Consider the following 20317-nt stretch of genomic DNA (forward strand, 5'->3'; position numbering starts at 1 on the left):
TAAACAAGAAAAATAATGAGTAATGTATGCAAAGAATAGAAAACTTTTTGACATACTTTCTAATATGAATTTTCTTATTGGATATGTAAACTTTATTAAACTCAACCATCATGCAATTTAGTAAATAGTTGTTTTCTTTCTTTATTGTTTATGGCATTAATTTTGGTATGTCTATGTTTAGTTTTATTTTGTCTCTAAGTCTTTGTTTTAAGCTCCTTTTTTGCATTGTTGCACTCTAGGTTGCTTTTCATACTGTCAATTTGTTGTCTTTGAGTGTCTATTTAGGTTTTAAATTGCATTTTTTCAAATATATTTTTCAAATTTTTTTATACATTTGCAAAATATCAACAAAAAATATTTATAAAATATTTTTAAAAATTGATCAAATCTGATAGATTAGTTGAGTGATATTACATTACTAAAAAAAGATTTCAGAAAAATATTCTTTAAATGACCGTTAATTTAAATTTCATTATTTTTTAAATTAAAAAATTTGTTTGATCATTTTATTCTTTTAATCATTATTTATTTGAATTCAGTTATTTTTTAATTAAATTAATTATCTATAATAAAAAAAACACGCATACGCACGTATCATTTCATATTTTCATTTATATAAAAAGAATCAATAAAAATTTTAAGCATGGTTTAAAAAAACAGCTAAAACAGAATAAATTATATTTTACTATTAAGATTTATCTTTAAAAATTTTATCTTCAATATCTTACATTAGTTAAAAATAAAAAAATAAAATATCAATATATCTTTCTATTTGCAATAATTATCCTCAGTATATTTTTCAATCAATATTTATGAATAAATTTGGTGCCTTAAGATAGAAGACAAAAATAGATAATAAAAATAATAAATAAGAATAAAAGAGAGAGTATAAATATATTAACTTGGTCATGAACGAAACAAGAGTGGAGTATCATAAGTTTGAATAGGAACAGAAAAAAGAGTGAGAGAGAGAGAGAGAGCACCGTTTCAAAGTTTTGACGCAAAGCAACCAAAAGGAGTGACGAGACGAGGCAACACTGGCTGACACCACCACCTTCAACTACCGATTCCGCCATGGTAATTTTCTCTCGTAAAGGTTTTTCCTGTGAGCACTAACAGTAGTAATTGATTGGATATCTAGATCTCGTCAAGTTCATTCCTTTTACTCCGATATATTATTTTTAACCTAAAACCTAAAAATTCAATAGGTTTAAACTCCCCCTAGTCTGTAATCATGGAGATCAATTCCCAATTGGTTCCTATTAGGGTTGCATTGTCTCACTGTTTTCTCTTTGTTGCAGCTGCCCCTTTCCCTTCTCAAGACTGCCCAAGGCCACCCAATGGTGAGTCAAACCCCTTTGTTTTATTTGATCCTTTACTTTTACGGTTATAAAAACTTGTGTTAATGCTGTTTTATGTGTAACTCCTGACATATTGTAACAGTTGGTGGAACTGAAAAATGGGGAGACTTATAACGGCCATTTGGTAAATTGTGATACATGGATGAACATCCATCTCAGAGAAGTCATCTGTACATCTAAAGTATTCTTCTTTTCAAAGCCCTCTTTCCTTTCATTTTCAGTTATCAATTTCTCAATTGTTTATGTTGTTGCACCTTACAATGTTTCATTGGAATTGGTAACTTAGGATGGAGATAGATTTTGGCGTATGCCTGAGTGCTACATTCGTGGTAATACCATTAAGTACCTTCGGGTTCCTGATGAGGTAAGTTCGGGTGGTTCAGTGCTTTTTGTTTTTGCTCTTTCAGTGAATAAGGTTAAGAACTTGTTAGTGAACGTCTGAAGCTCTTAGGCTTGCTTACATCTATCCACTTATCTAGCTTCATTGCCTGTTGATTTAGGTTATTGACAAAGTCCAGGAAGAAACAAAGAGCCGTACCGGTAAGCCTTGATTTTTGAAACTATTTGTATGTTCATGTTGATATTTAAATTGGCTTGGTGATCTGAGAGTTTGAGAAAAAGTCATGCCGGTATGCTTATCATTAATGTGAAGGCTTTTTCGATTACAAGTATTACAAATACACATTAATTTTCTTCACTTGTACCTTTTATTTTTCCACCAAGTAACCATTTCATTTCATCAACTTCCGAAACACAATTCAAAAATTGGTCAGTGGTTATGATTTCGTGAATGTGAACAATTTATGGTTGTGCAAGTACCATTCCTTTTTCAGTTAACAAAAAACTAGAAAGTTCTGATTGATGTGATCGATTTTTCAGATCGCAAACCCCCAGGTGTGGGACGCGGAAGGGGAAGAGGTAGGGATGATGGCCCTGGAGGACGGGCAAAAGGAATTGGGCGTGGCCTTGAAGAAGGTGGACCAAAAGGACAAGGAGGAGGTCGAGGCAGGGGTGGTCCAGGTGGAAAGCCAGGTGGAATCAGAGGTATATCATTCTTTACGTTCATAATTTTCTATCTCTCAAATTCACCTTGAAATGTGTTCTTGCTTTAGTGCTTTTATTTTCACTTCTATGATCTCCTGTTGGAGCAAACATGTTTTTGTTCAGTGTAAAAGCTAAATTATTATTGAAGGAGCTTGGAGGTCTTATTCCTCTTTATTTTTATGTTTATAGAAAAAGAATTTGGTAGATTGGGTTACATATTTCAGAGTGGTTATAGGTCAAATAACTTGAATTTCTGAAATATAATATCCATGTTGTAGTTTTTGATCACTTTTTCAAATCTGAGGGGAAGAGTGGCTTCCCTTCCTGTTCTTAAAATTATTCCGGAAATATTGTTTAAATTTGCGTCTTCTTAAAGGCCACTTTTTCATTTGCATCTTCGTCTTTACCTTCCATCCAACACATATCGAGTAATACAGATACTGTGATTGAAGCTCATCCAATACTTTTCTTCTTGTGGTAGGTGCAGGGCGAGGTAGAGGTTAATTTGGGTACTGATATGGAGAATATAGAAGGACCAGTTGCTGCATTTAAAGGCAATGGTGCCCATTCAGAAAAATTACTGTTTGCCCTTTGTTTCCTGTGCATTACTTGTAGGTTTCGAATTATTTTCCTGTATTTATAGCCACAAAACTTCTAATGCAAACATCGTTTTCTAATGAATTTGCCTTATATCCAGTGATGAGTAAAATTAAATCAAATGGAATAAATAGTGCAGTGGAATGAAATTCAATAGTCCATTAGGTTTCATTCCATCTTATTCTAAACTACCCAAATAATGGAACCTAGTTTTATTCCATTTCATTCCACAGTTAATGGTACATCATGAAAGTAATTGGCTTATAGTGAATAGATTGAATTTGACTTAATCATTTTGTACTTGATGCCAATGAATTACAAGCCTGTTCTCAAATGCCCTTGGTAGTTTGAGCTGCTGATCTTACGTTGCTTTTATGCCAAAACTGGGATCTGATGGAAATTATACAGCGTAGATTTATCTTTATCTTTGTGTTCATTTCATCACTTGTTATTCACATCTCTTGCGATCTTGTTTCCAATGCTACAGCCTGTAACTTTTTTTGGTCTGATGTCCACCGGTATTAATGTGATTGGCCTAACACTGAAAATTAAGCGATGAACATAGTATAATAGTGAAAGTGAATAAAGAAGAAACTATTGGTAAAATAATGAAAATGTTTTTATTGGAAATGAAGTAATCTATGGCATTAAGAATTTGTTTCTGCCTTACAACGTGAGCTTTTTTCCTTAATGGAGGTAGTAATTACTCTAATTCATTCCCAAATTGATTCAATCCTTTGATCATTTTCTCCACTCCTAAGGTTTAGCCAGACCTGCCACCCCAACAATTCTTACTTTATATTCTTTCCTCAAAACTAAAACATAACAATTCATAGTTTCTCACTTTCAAGAAAATGTCTTTTTTGTCCTAATTTGTGTTCCTAAATTGTGCTTATTTCAAGAAATCATATTATTTTTTAATTCGAGAATATTATGTTCTTATATTCGATAAAAAAATTTAAAAAAACTTCAACATTGTTGATTTTCAGAGATATAAAATATTTATTTGTTTGTTCTTTTTATCATTTCTACGGCGAAAGGAAAGTTTATTACATTCTCGTAGAGAGGAAGCCACTTCCTACTTTAATTACTTGGTCCCGTTTTGTTCTTCAATAGTTCTATGATTATTTTCTGATTAAATAAGTTTAATATTTTTAAAAAAATATTACTAAAGACTTACTAAAGATGTTCATGAGAATAATATATTTGAAAATGTGATTTTTGAGAGTGTAATATTCTTCTTTTAACAAACAGTCTAAAATTAAAAAAGAAGAAGAGAAGTCAATATAGGAGTGGCCATTTAATAATTGTGGAGCGTGAGAAATGCAAAAGAAAAAAAAATGTTTTTCCAACCTACTTTCCAGACCAACCATAAGTATACAAAGTCTTGTTATTACATTATTTAATAGAAAATAAATATTAACTCAATGATTGTCAACTATATATAAATTTAAATAAAAAAACACACTTCTAAAATCAAATTCTAGATAACTTTTCAACTATTAATGGTTTTTTCATCACTAACTTTATTTTAAAAAATATATTAAAAAGTAACTATTAATTGATTCAATACATTATTATTAAAATTATAATTAAATACTTTTTAGGACAAATTGAAATAAATTATTCAAAAACAAAAAAAATTTAAAACTGAAAAGATGATATATTTTATCCACGTCCTTTCAATCCTAAATAAATAAATAAAGAATGAATAGGTCCTCCAACAAATGATGGAATGAAGAGGCGTTTTTGGTGCAGCTCCAGGTTTTAGTGTGATGACATGAATAACTTTCAGAAAAACATATACAAAAAAAAAATAAAAAAATTACGTAAGCAGTAATTATTGTTTACCAAAATTGTGTCCTCTGTTGAAGGCATGCACCCCCAAATCATACCTTCACCAATTTTTTCTTCTCTCGTTTCTTTAATGTTCTTTGGTGTGGTGGTGTGCTTTGCATTTATTCTTCGTTTTAACAATTTCGTAGTTCAGCTGGTTTTCCTTCGTCTTCTTCATTTCATCCCATTCATCTTCTAGGTATAAGCATTTTTTATTGGTGAAATTTGGTTTGAAATTTTATATTTATTTCCTTTTAAATTTATATTTATTTTTATTATATTTTGCATGTACTGGATTTACTTGTTTTGTTTTAACAATTTATTGATATCCAATTATTATTATTACTGAAGAAGTAAGGTTCAATGAAGGTTTTGTTATGCTATAGGTGGTTATATTGTAAAATGGAAGATTATCTTTTCAATTTGATGGATTCACAAGTAAATTCGAGTTTTATGTCAAATTTCTCTTCTTTTATCAATGAAATGTGTGAGGAAGATTATACAAATAATTTTACAATTGATCATATTTTTCCCACATGTGATGAGTTAATTGAGTGGGTTCGAGAGATTGCTTTTGATCTTGGTTTTGTTGTCTTCATTATAAGATATGATAAAACTAATGTTAAACCTAGGAGAAAGACGTTAGTGTTGTTAGAATGTGAAAGAGGTGGAAAGTACAAGAAATACAAACATGATGTTCATCCTAGTATATTCGACATAAGAAAATGCGAGTATAATTGAAAGGTAAACCAATTTCTAATGGAAAATGATGTGTATTGAAGGTAATGTGTGTATATCATAACCATGATTTGACACAAACTTTACTTGGTCACCCCTTTGCTAGGAGGTTAAATTATACCGAACAGTTATTGCTTGTTGATATGACTAAAAGTCAAGTGAAGCCTGCAAACATTCTCCTTACTCTCAAAGAAAATAATGATTGTAATGTGACAATAATCAAACAAGTATATAATGCAAGATATACTTACAAACGATCATTGAGAGATTCGATAAATGAATTACAACAACTGATGATGATGTTAGAACATGATAAATACATCCATTAGAGTATATGTGTCGATGAATTTAAGGAGGTAATTGACCTCTTTGGACACATCCTGATGTAGTCATATTGTTCAATAAATTTAATATTTTTTTGTTGATGAATAACACATACAAAATAAAAAAATATCGATTACCATTGCTTGAGATAGTTGGGGTCACATCAATAGAGTTGACTTTCTCAATGGCCTTTGTATTCTTATCAAGTGAACGACAAAATAATTTCACTTGGGCTATAGAAAGGCTAAAGTGATTATTTTTGACACATAAGGGCAGTTCATAGGTCATTGTTAGCGATAAAGACCTAACTTTGATGAATGTCATTTACATTATATTTCGTGAATGTTATCATCTCCTATGTCTTTTCTACATTCAGAAAAATGTGCAAGCCAAGTACAAAATGTTAGTAAATTCTTTTGAGGCATGAGATGTTGTCACGGAAATATGGAAAATGTCATGGACTGTGAACATGAACCAATGTTTACTAATTGTGTTGATCGCCTTCATCATGCTTGTATTTCATAACTTTTATTCTTTGAATATGTCAATGACTCTTGGATCATTTCATATAAGAAATATTTTGTAAAAGCCTAGACAAACCAAGTTATGCATTTAGGAAACACAACAACAAACATGTATGTTTATTCTGAGGTCTACCTTCATCATAACTAGGCAACAAATGTCTCATTTCCATCCAAGAGAAATACTCATATATCCAACTCTAAAAATAATTAATTAAAGGTTTTTCAATAATGAAATAATAAAGGAAATCAAAGTGTAAGATATATGTCTACCTATAAAAGAGTCAAATATCAAACTAATTGTTTTGTCTATACAAAATTGGCATTTCCAAGTAGCTCGTACAAGTGGGCATGTGCAACAACTTCTTAAGCATATCTGTCACATGACTACAAGTCTTTGAAGAGCAACAAGTATGATACACAAATGAAGGTGTCTCTTTTATCCATAAAAATAGTGCATGCAACAAGTAGGCGTTAAAGAAACTAACATTTTTATTACTTTACTTTTCTGCAATGGTATCAGATTTTAATTTTTCGCAAATAATAATGTTTTATACTTTACTCATGGCATCCCAAATCGGGATGTTACAATTGTCTCATTATAAGCATATGTAGCCGCGCAAATACGACATCTAGTGTGACAATCATCTCAATAACAAGGATATGAAAAATGTTTGTCTTTTTATGTCATCTCTCAACGAACACCAATATCAAGCCCTTATCGGTGTAATCCTAAGAAATATCACATAGAGACATCAAACATGAATTCATTACAAAATTTTGAATAGACAAATGACATGTTCCAAATTTGTTTATATTTCTTTTCATGGGATACCAACTTGATCTCCCTTTGATCCTAGAGAAAACAATTGCATATAAATTTCAAACAACTCATCAAGATAAAAATTCAAGAAAAAAAATATTCAACTACTGTATTAATCTAGCCCTGCCTCAGTGTGAAAGCAACATGATAAGCATAGCTCGTCAACAATGATGTATCATGTGGACCTTCAGGAAATTGATAACAGTTGAAAAACTGTTATTTTCATGCTTAAAATTGATACTAAAAGCAACCTTTAACACTTAGAAACTAGCTTGAAATCATACTTTTGGTTATATTTTTAGAAATAAGAGAGCTGGACAGGTTTATGCTTGATTTCAGTGTTTTATGCAGGTTTTAAGGTGAATTTGGTGAAAGAAGTGAAGAAGGATAGAGATGGAATCAGAAAAGACATAAAAAAAGTGCAAAAGGAGAAGCCGCAACTGCCGCTCAGCGGCAGTTTACCGCTGAGCTGCACTCAAGCAATCACGGTGGATCCGCTGAGGGGTGAAAAGGCCGCTGAGGGGAGGAAAACAACTCACGCACTTACCGCTGAGCGGTAGTTTACCGCTGAGCGGCACTATTTTGGGCTTGGGCCTAATTTTCTGTATATTTTAGAATAGTATATAAGCTTTAGGTCGTCCTAGGGTTTGTATCTTTGGCTGAGACGAAGCAAACACTCACTTTTCCACCCCTTGAAGGAAGATCTTGGATGCTCAGGCTACCTCCTCCTCTTTCTAGGGTTCTATCTTTCATTCTTTCATTATTGTTCATCTAGTTTCACCATGAATATGGTGACTAAACCTTGTATTGTTGTTGGGGAATCAATGTAGTCTTGTGAAACTCTCATATATGGAATTTGTGTTTTAACGTCTTATATTAAGATATATGCTTTCTTTCATCTTTAGTTAGGGTTTTTCCTCTTTGCTTATTGCTTGCTTTGTTTAACTCATTCATTGCCATGATTATTGATTTTGTCGATACGGGAACGTACGGGGAAATCTAGATCCGAGGAATTTCACCCAATAGCATATTGGTTGCCTTTAAGCTCCTGCACTTTAGAACTAATTACTAGGAATGCTAGGAATTGTATGAACTTGCAATGTGATTTAGAGAGTGGCATTAACATTGATGAAAAGAATGATGAATTCCTAAAAATATATGAGAGTGGATAAGATGAAATTGATAACCCCAACAATATACTCATCCATCTAATTCATTGAAGTGTTTGTATTCTGTTTTTCTCCATTGATCAAATTCATGCATACATATTTAATTACTGTCTCTTGCATTTAAACCTACAATCAATTTGTTCTTAAGTCTTAAATAATCAACAAATCATATAGCTAAACTAGGCCGTGAGTCCTTTGGGAAAACGATACTTGGTCTTACCTTGTTTTATTACTTGATACGATTCGATCACACTTGCCGATTGTTAAACAAGTTTGTGGCGCCGTTTTTCGGTGTTCATAAATTTGTCATCAAGTTTTTGGCGCCGTTGCCGGGGACTCGTGGTTTAACTAGTTCATTTGTGTGATTATTGATTATCTTTGACTTGTTTTTGAATTTTGAAATTTGAATTTCTGTTTTTTATTTTTTTCTGTTTTTATTTTATTTTATTTTATTTTATTTTTATTTTATTTTATTTTTATTTTCTGTTTTTATTTTATCTTCTTATCTCTGATCATATATATTCTTTTATATCTTTTTGTGCTAACCAATTTTTCTAGGGATTTGTTTTCTTGTGTATGCAGGAAGCAATCCGAACTAGGAGCAAGAAAACTGCAGAACCTCTTCTTGAAGGTTTAGACGAGAGTAGACGGAGGAGAAGAATCCGTACATCTAGAGAACTTTTTCCTCCTCCAGAAACTCTGTTACAACCATCAGTATAAAGCTATTAAAAAGGAACCATTCCCTCTAAAGGCAAAAGATCCAGGAGGTTTCTCCATTCCATGCACAATAGGGAAGAAAAGGATAAACAAGGCCTTACTCGATTTAGGATCAAGTGTTAACTTGATACCTTATTCTTTACTGGAGCAGATTGGTGATGTTGATGTGAAGCCTGTAAAGGTTAACTTAGTAATGGCAGATGGATCTTCAAAGGAACCCTGTGGAATAGTAGAAGATATTATAATTTGTGTGGGGAAACTCCAGTTCTTGATAGACTTTGTGGTGATGGAGATGGAGACTGAAAAGATACCCATTATTCTTGGAAGACCATTTATGAAAATGGCCAAAGCTATCATTGATGTGAACGAAGGTATAGTGGTGCTCCAAGACAGAGAAGAGAGAGTTGTTGTAGATGTCTTCAAAGAAGAGAGGTAGATGCAGGAGGAAGAAGCTAGTCATAAAGCTGCATTTCAAGATGTACTCATGACTAGCCCTCAAGATGAAAAGCCCAAGGTTAAAGGTAAACATTGTTTATTGTTTCAGGTACCGGAAAAAGAAAAGATTGGAAAAGGAAGAAAAGTTCCTGATGACTGGATGAAAGAACAACTCCAACTGGGTACACCTGTGAGATTCAAAAACAAGTTGTGGGTTGTGAAAGGCTATAAAGAAAAGGAGATGATAGAGATAGAGTCTCCATATTCTAGAAGAGTCAAAACTACACTGGAAGCAGTTGAGGAGTTGGTGGAATATGGACATCAACCAGAAAGAAGGAACTTGAACTTTATTGGGTCAAGCTAATGACGTTAAAAGAGCGCTTGCTGGAAGACATTCCAGTAATTTGAGGACAATATTTACTTTGATTTTATTTTGGTTTTGTAATTTTTAATCAGTTAGACATTATTTCTGTAAATATTTTGCTGGGATATAGCATCTACTGAAGGATGCTAGGTGGTTAAGTATCCACTGAAGGATACTAGGTTTGTTACACCTACTGATGGGTGTTGGTAAGAAAGTTTTGCACCTACTGATGGGTGTTGGTGGATTTTGGGTCAGGCTCGTGACGTTAAACAAGCGCTACCTGGGAGGCAACCCAGTTGATTGATTATATTTTTGTTTTGATTCTGCTTTAGTTGCATGATAGGGATTGAATGTTTGAGTGATCTGAGAACTTAATTGCAGGGAGCAAGTGAGGGGCATGAGTAGAAGGCACCTAGGGTAAGCTAGGAAGAAGAAAAGCACAACACGAAAGTGCCGCTGAGCGGTGGTATCGCAGAATGGGCTTAGGTTGCCCCTTAGCGGAACCCGAGCCCATTAGGGTATTTTTATACCCTAAGTCACGCTTTGCCCTCTATTTTTAGATTCTTCTCTGCACACACACTCCTAAACATTTTTTCAAAGGTTCTCTACATTTTTGCTTTCATTCCTCTTTAGAAAATCTCCCTTCCACTCACTTTCTCACTAGTTTTCCATCTAAGTTTGGGGTTGGGAGAGAGCATCATTGATGGGGCTGAGTTTTTCAAAGCACTAGAATAGGATTTGTTTTATCAATCACTTTTGTTTTTAGAAAAGGATTTGATGTACTCAATTTGAAACTTTGTCTGTTATGATGGTTTGCTTATGATTGTTGTTTGATAAGTAATGCCTGATGATGCTTTGATATGGATTGATGATGAAATGTGCACATTAGATGCTTATACAGGTGATTCACAAGCTTTGTGAAGAAATGCATGATGTTGTGATTGTGATTATGATATTAAGCAGGATGTGTATATGTGGAATGTGAATGAGCTTATATGTGAGGTTTTGAGCTTCAGAGTTTTTGTGATGGAATGCTATTCCTTTGGAAGCATGAATGACTTTGCTCAGGTTTTCTATGATTGAACTACTTGCTTGTTTGCATCATATGATCAAGGCCATTTGTTGATAACCCTTCTATTAGCCAAATTCATAAATTTAGCCCACTAAAAGAGAACACTATGTGTTCTATCCTTTGAACCTCTAGCCTTGAACATGATTTGAAAACCCTTGTTGAAAAGATTTACCTTGAGTTAAGTAGAAAATATTTTGTGGTATTGACAAATGTTCAAGTTTGGGGTTGTTGGAAAATAGAAAGGGAAATTGAAAGCATTGAGCTAAGAGCTAATAATTAAGTATGTGAAAAGAAAAAGAAAAAAAGAAAGAAAAGAAAAGAAAAAGCAAAGCTCAATGCAAAAGAAAGTTGGGAATAAATAAGAATGATGGTGTTTATATGTTTCTCTTAACTCAAGGGTTTTGTGATCTAGAAAAACCAATTTTCTTGTTAGCCCAGCCACGTTATAAGCCATAGAAAAGTCCTTGTGATGATGCTTGCTGGTAAATGTTTTTGATTGTGGTTAAATGAAAGACAAAGTTGATTCATGTGACATTGTGATAGTAGAGTGAATGAGTGAATACCTCTTATACACTTGTGTGTTTGAGTGAAACACTTTATCTAGTGAGGAAAGATTACATGAATACATAAGAACATCCATGATTAGTTGATTGATCATTCATGAAAAATAGCATTTGTTGGATATTAAGTGACTTTGTGAACACCAAAGCATGTGCACGTCTTGGTTGAAATCTTTGTCATGAGTTTGATTGAAGTCTTTACTTATCTTGAAAAGAAGATTTTTGAATAAGTGAACCATTATAAGGATTGGTAGAAGATTGAGTTACATCTTGTTTGCTTGAGGACAAGCAAAGTTCTAAGTTTGGGGTTGTGATAACAGTTGAAAAACTGTTATTTTCATGCTTAAAATTGATACTAAAAGCAACCTTTAACACTTAGAAACTAGCTTGAAATCATACTTTTGGTTATATTTTAGAAATAAGAGAGCTGGACAGGTTTATGCTTGATTTCAGTGTTTTATGCAGGTTTTAAGGTGAATTTGGTGAAAGAAGTGAAGAAGGATAGAGATGGAATCAGAAAAGACAAAAAAAAGTGCAAAAGGAGAAGCCGCAACTGCCGCAACTGCCGCTGAGCGGCACTCAGGCAATCACGGTGGATCTGCTGAGGGGTGAAAAGACCGCTGAGGGGAGGAAAACAACTCACGCACTTACCACTGAGCGGTAGTTTACCGCTGAGCGGTACTATTTTGGGCTTGGGCCTAATTTTCTGTATATTTTAGAATAGTATATAACTTTAGGTCGTCCTAGGGTTTGTATCTTTGGCTGAGACGAAGCAAACACTCACTTTTCCACCCCTTGAAGGAAGATCTTGGATGCTCAGGCTACCTCCTCCTCTTTCTAGGGTTCTATCTTTCATTCTTTCATTATTGTTCATCTAGTTTCACCATGAATATGGTGAACTATACCTTGTATTGTTGTTGGGGAATCAATGTAGTCTTGTGAAACTCTCATATATGGAATTTGTGTTTTAACGTCTTATATTAAGATATACGCTTTCTTTCATCTTTAGTTAGGGTTTTTCCTCTTTGCTTATTGCTTGCTTTGTTTAACTCATTCATTGCCATGATTATTGATTTTGTCGATACGGGAACGTACGGGGAAATCTAGATCCGGGGAATTTCTCCCAATAGCATATTGGTTGCCTTTAAGCTCCTGCACTTTATAACTAATTACTAGGAATGCTAGGAATTGTATGAACTCGTAATTAAGGATAGGCCTTCTTGCAAGGTGATTTAGAGAGTGACATTAGCATTAATGAAAAGAATGATGAATTCCTAAAAATATATGAGAGTAGATAAGATGAAATTGATAACCCCAACAATATACTCATCCATCTAATTCATTGAAGTGTTTGTATTCTGTTTTTCTCCATTGATCAAATTCATGCATACATATTTAATTACTGTCTCTTGCATTTAAACCTACAATCAATTTGTTCTTAAGTCTTAAATAATCAACAAATCATATAGCTAAACTAGGCCGTGAGTCCTTTGGAAAAACGGTACTTGGTCTTACCTTGTTTTATTACTTGATACGATTCGGTCACACTTGCCGATTGTTAAACAAGTTTGTGACGCCGTTTTTCGGTGTTCATAAATTTGTCATCAAAAATCCACCTACTTCATGTTCTTCTTGAACAATATCCTTATGTTGCTCAACAACATCATGTTGCTTCTCAATAACTTCCTCCTCGTGCTCATGAAGATTAAGATGAGTTAATTCCAGAACTTCTTCAAAACGACCCCCTTCTGTGAGTAGATGTCGTAGGTCTCCTTTTGATTTCACCCTATGAAGAACTCTTAGCCCGATATATAGATGAACCTCGTTTTTTTTATTTCTATAACAAAAAATTCATAAAAAATTAAAAATAAATGAGAATAAAATTTTAAATAAAGTTAAAAAATTAATATATATATATATATATATATATATATATATATATATATATAATCCTTAAACTTTAAAGAAGAACAAAAAAAATCAAAAAATCAAAAAAACAAATGAAAAAATCATAACTACAATATCCGTAATTTGGATGTCACTAAAATTGTCAAGGACTAAAATTTGTTCGTTCGATTTTACTCATAAATAAACTTTTCCAAATATATAAACTTATCATAACTTAAAAGCTTATTATTCATATCAAAAGAGAATTTCTTAATTAAATTGATTTTGTACAAACAGAAGGTTAAATATATTTATAAGCAGAATGTTCACTTTAGTTGTATAGACATACATAAAGCCTTGAAACTCTTTAGAAATAAAATATAATTCCCTTAAAACATAATATAATTTCTTTAAATTACATAATGACATACACATCAAAAAATTTCCCTAGAAAATTCTATTTCCCCTCTCGTAGGTCTACGAAATCTATAAAGCCTCTGCAAAACATATGTATTTCTATCTGAGCTCTTGTATAACACATTATACGATCATCTCAAAGCACAAAAATAAGCAAAGCAAACAAATGTATGAGTGAGCTATTTGAATAAGAACAAAGTATACATAACAATTGTTAAAGCCAAAATCGTCTATACAACTAAATGCTCCAACGTTTTGAAGTTTAATCAAATAACATTAAAATAGTGTAATAACCAGAAATAACTTAGGGCAAGAACACAAGACTTAAAGCCTAAACTCCAAACAAACACAACCTAGAATCAGAATCCCGAAACGTAGAAAATCGTAGGAAAACACTTAGGTCCTAGGAAATAAAGAAACATCTAGGTTAAAACATCCAGACGTATGACTAAAAGATGTTTTGCCTAAAGCGTCTAAGAGAGATTATGATAAAAGCTTAATGCTTATAATACCTAGAATAGGTATCTAGCTTCTCTAAAAAACAAAATAGGTCGAGATAATGTCTCTGACAAAATACATTAAAAGACTTAAAAAGTATAAGGAAACTTAAACAAGCTAAACGCCATCTGTCTAAAAAGAGACAAAAGATAAAGAAGCATTTACTTGGATAAACGATACCATGAGCTCAACAACTACCTCATCTGTTGATGAAGTGTATATCTACGCTTGATATCTTCAAGAAAAAGAACTTAATTGTAAAATGTTACCTAATGATAGGAAATCAAAAGCACTTTGTTGTTATGAGAAAACATTAAATAACATTAAATGCTCAACGTTCAAAAACAAAAAAAATTGATAAGAAAAATCATATCTGCTGCATGTACAATTTACTCTAATTTTGCAGATAAGGTAGTCTACATGCATGCACATTGCTACAATTAAAATATCAAAATGTGGACGTTAAAGGAAAAAGAGATATTCACGAAATGTTCCTCACTTGAAGAAAAGTCTAGAAAGATCGTACAACCTACTTCAAGCAAAGGACTGGAAAAGCATGCTTGCTCTTGCAAAGTTGACTTACACAATGACTGTTGTGAAAAGAAGAAAGAGAAAACACAAGTATCAAGGTTATAAACTATAAACTAAAACTAATAGACAAATATTCACGAAGCCTATAAATAGAAGGTATCTCAAGAAGAAAATCAAGAGGATAGCTTAAGAGAAAATCTTAAGAAAGAAGAGCTTACAACGATATATCCATCTTGAAAAAAAAAGAGAAAGAGCTCAAGAAAAAGAATACATCTGAGTTGAAGAAAAGAGAAGAGAAGAGAAAAAGAGAAAGAGATACTCTCGAGCTTCATTGTAAAATTGCTTACTGTTGTAAGAGAGAAGAGAAAAACATTTGCAAGTGTTTAGACTGCATTGTATTGTATTCAAATCCTCTCGCTGAGAGATATAGTCTGAACTACTTGTAAGAAATCGTTGATTACAATTCTGAATAGAATTAAAACACTCACAAATGAACTCTATTTGAGTTGAGGAATCTAGGTGCGATAGTCTAGTACCAAGAGTGGTGCGAATACTCAAGGAAATCTCGGCAGGTTGTTTAGTACCAAGAGTGGTGCAAATACTCAAAGGAAATCTTAATAGGGTGTTGAGTACCAAGAGTGGTGCTAATACTCAAAGGAAATCTCGGCGAGGTAGTTGAGTACCAGGAGTGGTGCTAATACTCATTTGTAATTGTGTGAAGATTATAGTGGAACCCTTTGCGGAGGAGACTAGACGTTCAGTTGGAGCGAACCAGTATAAAATCTCGTGTTATTTTCTCTTCTCTTAACTAAACGACCCTCTTGAAAAACCTGTAGTTGAGCTTTATATTTTAAATACAAGAACTTCCAATCTAAACGATTATTTTCTATAAGGAAGTTCTTACAAAACACTGTAGAAGATATATTCTGATTAACACACCATACTTATTGACGCTTATACATAAATCTCAAGTCGAGCGTTTAAGCTTTCAAAAGAACATTTCAAGAGCTCAATAAGCGTGCTATATCAAAAGGATTGCGAAAACATTTTTTATTAACACTATTCAACCCCCCTTCTAGTGTTTTTCAGGTACTTCAACAATATCATTTATCACCAAAGCAAAAAGCATTTAAGTACCTTTAAGATACAATTTTTATGCTTCAGAATTATTAATAAATCTAGAGATTTTTATATCAACTTAAACTTTAATATGTTCTAACTACAATTCCTAATTTAATTTCCAAAACAATACAACTAATTTTAATTAAATCAGATCTACATGTCCTTAGCATTTAGCTCATTTCAAAATTCAAACATTTATTCTTAACAATACAACAATATTTATATCATCAAATTAAATTTCTCGACCCATAACTCTATACTATTTAGTTTCCCCTTGGAAAATAATCTCTTGTTCATGTTTAGTCACCAACTACATTTATAGAGTAAATATACATTATTACCAACCTACACGTACTTTATAAGCCATTTTCATTTCATTTCAATCAAAATATTAAATTCCTAAGCCTTGGATTATACTACTCTTTCTTAATGAAACCAATTACCAAATTGCAATCTCAAAGAGACATATCTCATACTTAACACAATTATTCCATATTATGCAAAATACAACACCTTAATGCTCTCATACATTTATATCATTTTTCGTACATCACCACATCTAAGAATAGGATTTTTACCTCCACTCAGCTAGTCCATTCTGTAAACACAAAAACACGTGACAACATTAATACCATATTTACAAAACCCATTTCATCATAATACACTCTATTACTCAAATACCTTAATTCAATGACAGTTCTTGAAGCATACACTATAAAAACCCTTTCTTAACAACCCATGACCCCTTTAATTCAAGTCATAAAATTTCCAAAAAGATACAACCCAAAGTGATAGGAACGACTCCACACTTCAAGCGAGAGTGCTCCACGATCTAGAATGCAGCAGCGGATTGTAGGAGAACGATGGAAGTTTAGACGTACGCCAAGTGTTTAATGTAAGGTTTTGTGGAGTTTGGATGTGTGTATAGTGTATCTCAAGCTCAGACAACCTTCCAAAGGGGAAGGAAGCTAGAGGAGGACGTGCTAAAGAGGCACAAGACACTGAACTCGAAGCAAAGATGGCTGGAAGAATCTCAGCAGCGTTTCTTTATAACATTCAAGTTCCCTTTACAAAGGAGAAGAGCCTCCCTTTTATAGATGAAGAGAGGACTCTGAAACTTGCCTTGCAAGCTTCTAAAAATACAAACGAAGTGTGTTTGGAAAAGCTACAAAGCTCGGTGTGCAAGTTTCAGAAGCCAACTAATCAGTCACGTGTTGAAAACATAAAGTTGCACAAAAACATTGGGCGTCGCAATGGTTGAAATTGCACTCCTCTTTGCCTTCCTTGCTTTCTCTTGATTTGTCAAGCTTTCTAAGATGCATAGGCATGGTTTCCAAATTTTATTGTTGTCCTACAAAACAATGTAAATGTACTTGGTAAAGAGAAGAAATGATTAATAAGTGATGTTCCATAGGAGTAAAGTGGTGAGTGATCCTTCTTCTTCTTGAATCCTTCTAGACATGGCTCTTGTTAGAGGTCCTATTTGTATCTTAGATGGTCCTCCATCAGTCCCTCCCTCTTGAAAAGGATCTGTCCTCAGATCTGCTTCTTCTTGTTGAGCATTACTTGTGAAAGGAATTAAGTCGCAGATGTTAAAAGTAGGACTGACACCATAACTTTCAGGAATGTCTAACATGTATGCATTGTCATTTATTTTCTTGACCACCTTGAATGGACCATCACCTCGTGGACTAAGTTTGGACTTGCGTTGAGAGGGAAATCTATCCTTTCTCAAATTAAGCCAAACTAGGTCTCCTTCTTTAAGAATTACTTGTTTTCTCTTGTTGTTGTATTTGGTATATTTTTGTGTTTGTTTTTCAATATGGAGTTTAACCTTTTCATGTAACTGCTCGGTGAACTCTGCTTTAGAAACTCCTTCTTTATAACGAAAAAAAGATGATTCTGGAAGAGGTAGTAGATCAAGAGGTGTGAGAGGGTTAAAACCATAGACAACCTCAAAAGGAGAAAAATTAGTAGTCTTGTGGAGTACTCTATTATAAGCAAATTCTATGTGAGGTAGATCATCCTAATTCTTATGATTTCCTCTTAACATTACCCGTAATAAAGTAGATAGAGATCTATTTACTACTTTGGTTTGCCCATCAGTTTGTGGGTGACACGTAGTAGAAAATAATAGTTTAGTTCCTAGCTTGGCCCATAATGTTTTCCAAAAATAGATAAGGAACTTAACATCTCTATCAGAAACTATAGTTTTGGGTAAGCAATGTAATTTGACTACTCTTTAAAGAAGAGTCTTGCAATATAGCTAGCATCATCTACTTTGTGGTAAGGGATGAAGTGAGCCATTTTACTAAATCGATCAACCACCACAAAGATATAATCAAAGCCCTTTTGAGTTCTTGGCAATCCTAGGACAAAGTCCATACTAATATCCTCCCAAGGGGCACTAGCTATGGGAAGAGGAAGGTAAATTCCATGAGGCATAACTTTAGATTTAGCTTGTAAACAAGTTATACAACTAGAGCAATGCTTTTGGACGTCTACTCTCATGTGTGGCCAATAAAATTTACTCTTCAAAATATTTAGAGTTTTATCAACTCCATGATGGCCCATGAGTCCTCCTCTGTGACTTTCTTTTACAAGAAGATTTCTAATGGATCCTTTAGGTATATAGAGTTTGCCTTTATTATAATGATACCCCTCAGATAGATAGAATCCATCAAATGGCTTCTTAAGACAAGATGCATAAGTGGATGCAAATGTAGGATCAGTTTCATAAAGTTGTTTGATGTCATCAAAGCCTAGTATTTGTGATCCTAGAGTGACTAATAATGCATGGCGTCTAGATAAAGCATCTGCAACAACATTAGTACTCCCCTTCTTATGTTTGATGACTGTCAACACCCAATTTCGTCCGGGTGACTAAATAATATAGTTTTGATAAAATTTATTTTATTTTATGTTATTCTAATTATTTCACTTTGTTATTCTGAGTTATTGTATTTTTGTCTATTTTATTATACTTTATTTTATTTCATTTATTTTATTTTAATCTTATTTCAAAAAGAAACACAAAAAAAAATGGCAAAGTTCAACTCTCCCGGTCTGCTTCTTTTTTCCACGCTACCTCCCATTCTTGTGCAAATTTTCTGTTGCGCCATGCATGCGTCTACACTGCCTTTAGCTGGCTTACCTTAAGAGGAAACACAACAGAGCAGAGTAGGGGTGGTTGCAGGAAGCAACCATTGAACAGGCCACGCTTTTGACTTTGGTTTCATCTGACCCGTGAATATGGCTAAGGGGGAGAGCCCCGTGAATATGGCTAAGGGGGAGAGCCATTTTGGAGAGGGGGACAATTCATCTTTGGACTTCATCCTATCAGTCTCACCTCAGGAAACCATAGCCGAACTCCACACTCTGGAGGCCCCCTCACTTCCAACACCATTATCATTCACTCTCACACGGCTCCGAGAATTCAATTCACCCCCACGGACAAGAGAATCCCAAAAACATTTTCACAAAAAAAAGGAAGAAAATTGATCCCTTTGGATTCTCACAACATCCGGTTCTCACTCGCATCATCGCAGCTTCATTGTCGTAGCTCGCAGGCACTTGCGAAGCAAAGAAAAGCTAGAACGCGAAAGATGGCTAGCCACAACGAAGAAGAATCCATCTGAGGCACGAGGAGAACAGGGAGCAAACCAAGCTTCAAAAGGTAAACATTGTCTTGCACATCTGCCATCATGTTTTAGTGAGTTTGCTGCATTTGATCTCTCAGCTTTTACCTGCTGTTGTGCACATTACTTGCTATGATTGTTGTGTGAATCCATTCACCATCACCCAATCTTCAATCATCATCCATCCCCTACTACAACTCCCACTCACCTAAGCTCCGAGAGAATCAGAAAATCCCTCATACAATCCTGATTCCATTAATCTACAAGATAAGAAATCTAACCCCAATCATCCCGAGTTGATTATAGCTACCATAAGTCAAAACGGACCAGGAAACTAAGCCTTCACGCCTCCTTTCATCTCCAATCACCAACGAAGGAGTTGAATCCGTGAGCAGGAAACACATACACAACAGAAACCAGAAAACCCACACATAGAATCCCCAAACATCGTCTTGGCAAGGCTCTGTGGTCGTGTTCTCTGTTGATTAAGCAATGAGACACCACAAAGGTTCTATGTTCTCAGTTAATTAGACAGTGAGACTTTCCAGAGGTGCAGGACGTGGTAGTGTTTTCAGTGGTGGCAGTGGCAGTGGTAGTTTTAGGGGGGCAAAGATGGATTCGGCAGAGGCAGTGGCGCCGGTGCTATTTTGGTTCGAGACGGAT

General features: G+C 33.8%; 1 protein-coding gene across 2 annotated transcripts; it reads left to right on the forward strand.

The window, feature by feature from the left end:
* The first annotated feature begins 917 nt into the window (after positions 1–917).
* Positions 918–3101, forward strand: LOC124820221 (sm-like protein LSM4). Of its 2 annotated transcripts, none has more exons than XM_088096058.1 (7): positions 918–1077; positions 1302–1343; positions 1444–1542; positions 1648–1725; positions 1862–1901; positions 2241–2405; positions 2887–3101. In XM_088096058.1, the coding sequence occupies exons 1-7, from the start codon at positions 1075–1077 to the stop codon at positions 2907–2909; spliced, it is 450 nt and encodes a 149-aa protein (XP_087952184.1). In that variant the 5' UTR covers positions 918–1074; the 3' UTR covers positions 2910–3101. The 2 variants fall into 2 exon arrangements, with proteins under 2 accessions (XP_087952184.1, XP_087952185.1); XM_088096059.1 differs by having other exon boundaries at positions 2893–3101.
* The last annotated feature ends 17216 nt before the right edge of the window (positions 3102–20317 follow it).

Source organism: Vigna umbellata, chromosome 8, assembly GCF_029865625.1.
Source record: "Vigna umbellata cultivar VRB3 chromosome 8, Vumbellata_1.0, whole genome shotgun sequence".
NCBI classification, from domain to species: Eukaryota; Viridiplantae; Streptophyta; class Magnoliopsida; order Fabales; family Fabaceae; genus Vigna; species Vigna umbellata.

What these genes read in the sequence shown, in the direction of transcription:
- LOC124820221 (XM_088096058.1), top strand. An exon ending in ACCTTCGGGTTCCTGATGAG is followed by an intron (nt 1,726 to 1,861) that starts GTAAGTTCGGGT and finishes CTGTTGATTTAG; the next exon opens with GTTATTGACAAAGTCCAGGA. An exon ending in AGAAACAAAGAGCCGTACCG is followed by an intron (nt 1,902 to 2,240) that starts GTAAGCCTTGAT and finishes TCGATTTTTCAG; the next exon opens with ATCGCAAACCCCCAGGTGTG.